The sequence below is a fragment of the Vicia villosa genome, unplaced genomic scaffold (assembly GCF_029867415.1).
Source record: "Vicia villosa cultivar HV-30 ecotype Madison, WI unplaced genomic scaffold, Vvil1.0 ctg.000467F_1_1, whole genome shotgun sequence".
Taxonomy (NCBI): domain Eukaryota; kingdom Viridiplantae; phylum Streptophyta; class Magnoliopsida; order Fabales; family Fabaceae; genus Vicia; species Vicia villosa.
In genome coordinates this window covers 597,497-604,177 of record NW_026705225.1, presented here as the reverse complement: position 1 = coordinate 604,177, position 6,681 = coordinate 597,497, and the positions used below count along the sequence as shown (strand labels likewise).

Genomic DNA, 6,681 nt, shown 5'->3' with positions numbered 1-6,681 from the left:
ACACAGGGTTCACAAAACTTCAGCTTTTCGACTTTGTCTCCACCAAGCAGATTTTGTTTTCCTAATTCGACCAGACCCCTTTCACTGACATAGCCCAATCTCATGTGCCAGATTTCTGTCTTTGACAAATGTTTCGTGGATGCAACATTTGTTGAACCACTTACAACTTCAGCCTCAAGGGTATACAAGCCTTGTTTCTTCACGCCTCTCAAAACTTCCTTCGAACCCTTCATGACTCTTAGGATACTTTTCTCTCCTTCGAAAACATATCCTTTCTTGTCGAATTCACCAAGAGAAAGTAGATTTCTCTTCAAATCAGGAACATACCTGACTTCAGTCAACAATCTTATTGACTCATCATGGAGTTTGAACCTCACAGATCCAACACCTGCAATCTTGCAAGCCTTGTTGTTTCCCAACAATACTGATCCACCATCTTGATCACATAATTCCTCGAACAAGTCTTTGTTTGGAGTCATGTGCAAAGTGCAACCTGAATCCGTAATCCACTCTCTTCTCGAGTCACTGCTTGAAACCACAAGAACATCACATTATTCGAAATCATCTTGAACAATGGCTGCATTGCCATTATCCTTACCTCCATGATCTTTCAGGCGTTCAGGGCACACCTTTCTTGTGTGACCCTCCTTCTTACAATGATAGCATCGAATGCCAGATGCTTCGCCACTGTAAGACTTTGACTGGCTTTTGCCCTTCTTCTTGTCAAACTTACCATCCTTTCGTAAGAGTTTTCCTTTAACGGCCAAACCTTCGCCAACAGTCGAAGGTTTATGCTCCTTTCGTTCGTTCAAGTCCTTAGAATACAGGGCTGATTGAACTTCTTCAAAGGTCAGGGACTCCCTTCCATACAGGAGATTTTATTTGAAGTGAGCATGTGATCGAGGCAAAGAACACAATAGTAACAGTGCTTGATCTTCACATCAATATTTTCAAGATCAAGAATCAACTTGTTGAACATATCCAACTGCTCAACCAATACTTTGTCTTCAATCATCTTGAATGAATACAAAGCTTGCTTCAGGTAGAGTCGATTTACTAGCGATTTGGTCATATACAAACTTTCAAGTTTCACCCGTAACCCTGATGCCGTCGTCTCCTTTGATACATGCGGGAGAATCTTATCACCAAGGCTAAACAAAATTGCGCTGTGTGCTTTCTCGATCATATTCGTCTTCTCCGCTGCCGTCAATTCTGCATTCATGGCTGCCTCTCCCTTCAACGCTTCCAAACAACCCTGCTGAACCAGTAGGGCTTTCATCTTCAAGCGCCACAGACCGAAATCATTCACTCCGGTGAACTTTTCAATCTCATACTTTGTTGAAGGCATCTTCTCCACGCTCACCGCACCAATTTGTTGTGAATTCAATGCCACGAACAAAGTATAAAATAAGGGATGAATAAAGGACAAGGAAGAAGAGGAACACAAGATTGGTTATAACTACTATTCTTTTACTTTCTCTTAAAACAAGATTACAAGTTTACAAGAATAATAAATAACCTCTCTCACCCCAAATTAGGATTTGCAACTTAGCAATGATGAGAGACTAGTATGCTATTTATAATAAAACCTAACATACTAACTAATGAGCTTTTTTCCACAAGGCCCATTACACAAGCCAGCTTAATAAACAAGCTAACTTAACAAATTATGGTTTAAACACTAAAACATAATTTAACATGCTAACAACCCTAGCATCTTCGACACAAGCATGTGAACAACCTTCGACTTCATGCTTAATCCTGTCGAACCAAAAAACTACCCTTCGACCATACTAGAGTTCGATTCAATATCTCACAATTTCTTTGATATATTTGTTGCATTGCATACCAACAAGTAAAGAGTTAACTTGGCTTTGCCAAACAAAAAAGTTGAAAACAAATAATTTTATTGAAATATGTGCTCCATTCATGAGTGGTGAAAGTTTGATGGAGTTGGAAGCCATGGTGGATCGTACTCAATGGAGTCTATAGGTTGTATGGTACAATATAGAATCAAAAGATAATATGTGAGGTGAGGTATATTATTTGCTCATAAAGGAGTGCTAGCAACACTCTCTCAAGCACTCGCTTTCTTATTGGTTGATACATATTATTTCCATAGTAGAGCGATACATTATATTGATGACATGTTTATTTAAATTTAAATTATTTTCTAAATTGTGTAAAAAAAACAATATTTTCTAAATTACTCGTTGATTTTCTCATGTTAGGTACAACAACATTTGAGTTTTCTGCGCTATTGCAATTCCTAAAATAAGCTACATTTCAATGTTTTGATGGTAGCAGTTACTAAAATAGCTCATGCTTATTAGCTTATACAAAAAAAACTAATAGTTGTTTAGGGAAAAAAAACTAAATAAAATTATATTTATATATTTTTATAAAAGATATTTATTTTATACTCAAAATTAAGAATAAAAATAGAATTGAATGGACTTAGTATTTACCAAGTTGCAAGGTGTAAGACACAACACACCCTGCCCTATGACAAATAATTCTGAAGTTTAGTGGGGTCCATGTCCCCAAACCCTTGGGTCCATTTTCTCAGATACTCAAACAAGATCTCTTTCTCTCCCTCTTTGCTGTTCTTTCTTTCTTTCTTCTCTTTTGACTTAGACTTTCTCTCACACGCAACAGCATTTAATAACACCACAACACACCTTCTCTAACCTACGCATTCCCACCACCAACATGTGCGTACTACGCCACCTTCTCCGCCGCAAACACCACCACCATAACCATCACTGCCTATTATTACCAACTTTCCTTCTTCTCTTGTTCTCTTCTTCTTCAGCAATAACCACTCTCGCACCACAACCCAGTAAGTTTCATTTCATTCCAAACACTAACGTAAACCATTCTCTTTTCAAATTTCAATTCCAACAACTCACTTTTTTTCAGGTACCGGAACAGTGAAGTACGAGGAAACTAAAAATCTGTCTCCGGCTTCACCGTTAGAGAAAGAGGTAACTCAACAGAAGAAGCTCAACGGTCCCGGTTCAGCACCTCCTTCATGTAGATCCAAGTGCGGTTGGTGCAACCCGTGTCACCCGGTTCACGTTCCGGTTCAACCCGGTTTAATCATACGGCTCGAGTATTATCCAGAAGCTTGGCGTTGCAAGTGTGGGAACAAGCTTTTTTTGCCGTGAATGATAACAACAACATATGAATATATATATTTATATATTTATATATAAATAAATAATGTTATTATCCTAGTACAAAATGAAAAACACAAACGTTGCCAGAACCGAACAGGGAAAATGTTGCAGAGCAGCTATCTTAAATTTTTTCCCTTTTGGGTTTTTGTTTTATCTCAGTGTTATTGAAGTTTATAGTATGATGCATTGATTAATAATGTTACTGAGGTTGAGTTTTTGGTTGTGCTTGCTTCTTGTGAGTGCTACAACAACTAATATTGATTTTTGGGTTAACCTTTTCATTGGGAATGTAACATGTTTTGTGTTGGGTGTGATTATCGAGAACACACATACACAACAGCACAACCTATCTATCTATATTGTGTACATAGATCTTTTCTGTTTCCTTTTTTGTTTTCTGTTTATGTTAGCATTTATGACAAAATATGTTAATTGTAAGTCGTAATTTGAAATTATAAGAATTAGAAAATAATATTTAGCTCAGTTGTTAGTTATGCAGAGATATCAGATGCAATATGTAGATGTGACTTCACCTTATTTTTGTTCTTCTTCTCTGTAATTTCATCATGTGTTTGAAGTTAAGTTTCATTTATAGCTTTCTCACATGGAAGAAGCATCTATTAATGGCAAGATCTAATTTATTTATTGATGTGTTGGTTGTACTTGTATTGAATGGTTTGAACTATGAAGCTTATATATGCTACCTCATCATTGTTACTCACATTCTTAATTTTTCTTTGTTTGGTTTTTGTACTCACTATTTCATCCACTGTATGTTATGGATTGTTATTAGGCTTTCACTATTTTCCATTAAATGTGAATATGCCAATTAGAGGTTTTTTTCATCACTTGCAGACAGCAATGTTTGACAGAGCTAGGTAGTGTGATTTAATAAAATGCCAGTAAAGAAAATTACAAAATGTACGGACATGGCACTTTGTTTGAGATCATCATGGTTGATAATTATTGAAGTGAACAATTTTATTGTTTTCTCTTTCTACTGTAAAAATTTGTCAAATTTACTTTTCAAATAAGATAAATTTAATACTTTTTGTGTCCTTATTCTTAAATCTTCTATTTGTATACACCATAAAGTTATAAGGAGTGACTGCATGCGGTTCCAATCACTGCATTCATGCAGTTAAGTGTTTTTTATCGTCTGATCAGAATCGTATGATTCTTACTTAAATTAATTTTTCAATTATAAAATGAAAAATAAATTTACTTTTTTCTAGATGGTGTGATTATGATCAAACAACTTATATTATTTTAATTGCACAAATGCATCAAAACTCTAATACAAAAGATTTATTTTCTATATTGAGTTGGTGTTTTTTTAACAGGATAAGAAAAATTAAGTGAGTTGGGTCATCGTTTTTTTTTTTTTATGGAAAAGCTATTTCATTAAGAGAAAAGCCAAGAGGCATTACAAACACCAATAGACTTATGGTATAGGACAAACCCCATCCATAATTGAGAAGTATCTAAGACATTACACATAGATTTATCAAAAACTAAAGGAATACAACCAAACCAGAAACAACAACATATCATCAAATCACCAACTCTTGTAAGAGCACCATTAGTGGCAATATAAGAATGAGAATCTTTTGTCTTTTTCCAAATCCAATTAAGGATGATTTCTTTGACTTGTGTATGCGCATATCGACTTCCTTTGTTCTTAAGATTGTCCATTTTCATGGAAAGCTCAAACCTTTGTTGTTGACTAGAGATAGTGTTACTCCAAAACACAAAAATCCTTTGAGGCTTTTTATCAAACACCATGAGTGCAGTCTTAAAACCCAAATGACCAAAGCATAAAATAGACAACATAAAGACATAAAAAGCTAGATCTGAAAGAGGGACAAAATACAACCTGTTGTAAGACCACGGCGGCTTTGGAGGTGCGCGAATCGTAGCCAACAGAGCATAAACAGAGGAGAGGGGCGGATTTGAGATGCAAAGACCAACTTTGAGGATATTTTCATCTTCTAGCAGTGGTGGTGGCTCAGGCGGCGGCCGGTTCAACAGAGAGGAGGATGGTTGAGTGGTGGTTTGTAGTGGAAAGACGGAAAATCCGATGAGGGGGGTGGATTTGATGGACGTATGAGAGTGGGATTGGGTGAAAGAGGGATTACCCTTCATAGAGGGAGGAATGACCACCATAAAAGTGGTAGATGAGAGCCACCATGAAGGTGGGGGGCAGCCACCAACAAACCCTAAAGGTTTGGGAGGAGGTATTCTAGAGAGAAGAGAAAGCATCTCTCTCTAGAAAAAGCTTCTTCTCTCCCTCCGAGTTGGGTCATCGTTACTCACAAAGATTAGAGAACATTTTAAAGTTCAATAAACTTGAAATGTAGAAGGATCATAGGATTTAAGTTGAATCAAAACAAACAATTTTGAATATCGATTAATTAGGTCTTACTGATTGATTAGAGAGATGTTTTCTCTTCTCTCTAGAAAAACTTCCTCCAAATCTTTAGGGTTTGATGGTGGCCACATCCCACCTTCATGTTGACTTCTATCTACCACTTTTATGGTGGTTATCTTCCCCTCTATGAAGGACAATATCTCTTTCATCCAACCTTACTCTCATGTTTCCATCGAAACTAACTCCATCATCAGATATCTCTTTTCTCCACCGCAATCCACCGTCAAACTGACTCTCTCTCCAAAGATTTGGCCACCGCCAGAGCCACCGCCACTAAGAGATTGAAAGATTGTTAAGGTTTTTCTTAACATCTCAAAGTTAACAAAGATGTGTGTAACTCTCTTGCATGTTTCTGCTCCCACTTCTTTGATGTTGGCTTCGTTTCGCCCACCCCCAAAGTCACCATGGATTTACCACATGTTGCAATTTATCCCTCTTTTAGATCTACTCATTCATGTGTTTCTGTTGTCTATTTTATGTTTTTGTCTTTTGGATTTTAAATCTGCACTCTTGGTGTTCGATAAAAAGCCTCAAAGAATTTTTGTGTTTTGGAGAAACACTATCTCTATTCATCAATTAGGTTTTGAACATTCCATTAAAATGGACAATATTAAGATCAAAGGCAGTTGAAATGCGCAATCACAAGTCAAAGAAATCATCCTTAATTGGATTTGGAAAAAGACTATGGATTCTCATTCCTATATTGACATTAATGGTGTTCTTAAAATAGTTGATGGATGGATGATATGTTGTAGTTTCGGGTTTGTTTGTGTCGTTTTAGCTTGGGAACAATCATTGTGTAATATCTTTTATGTTTCTAGACTATGGATGGGGTATGTCCCATATCATATGTTGTTTGTTCCTTGTAATTCCTTCTGACTTTTCTATTAATGTATGGTATTTTCTATCCAAAAAAAAAAAGATTATTAATTCACTAAGTTTTGTCTATTAGATCAAAATCATAAATATCCAAATTGATACTACTCCATCCGTTTTTGTATAAGTTATTTTGGAGAAAAAGTTTGTAAATATAAGTTGTTTTGCGATATCAAGAAATCGTTATTGTTA

General features: G+C 36.1%; 1 protein-coding gene across 1 annotated transcript; it reads left to right on the top strand.

The window, feature by feature from the left end:
- Positions 1-2,569: 2,569 nt before the first annotated feature.
- LOC131628580 (EPIDERMAL PATTERNING FACTOR-like protein 5) lies at positions 2,570-3,567 on the top strand. Its single transcript, XM_058899412.1, has 2 exons — positions 2,570-2,842; positions 2,923-3,567. The coding sequence occupies exons 1-2, from the start codon at positions 2,713-2,715 to the stop codon at positions 3,168-3,170; spliced, it is 378 nt and encodes a 125-aa protein (XP_058755395.1). The 5' UTR covers positions 2,570-2,712; the 3' UTR covers positions 3,171-3,567.
- The last annotated feature ends 3,114 nt before the right edge of the window (positions 3,568-6,681 follow it).

Coding starts and splice junctions, on each gene's coding strand:
- LOC131628580 (XM_058899412.1), top strand. CDS start 2,713: ATGTGCGTACTACGCCACCTTCTCCGCCGCAAACACCACCACCATAAC. Junction 2,843..2,922: donor CACTCTCGCACCACAACCCA/GTAAGTTTCATT, acceptor ACTTTTTTTCAG/GTACCGGAACAGTGAAGTAC.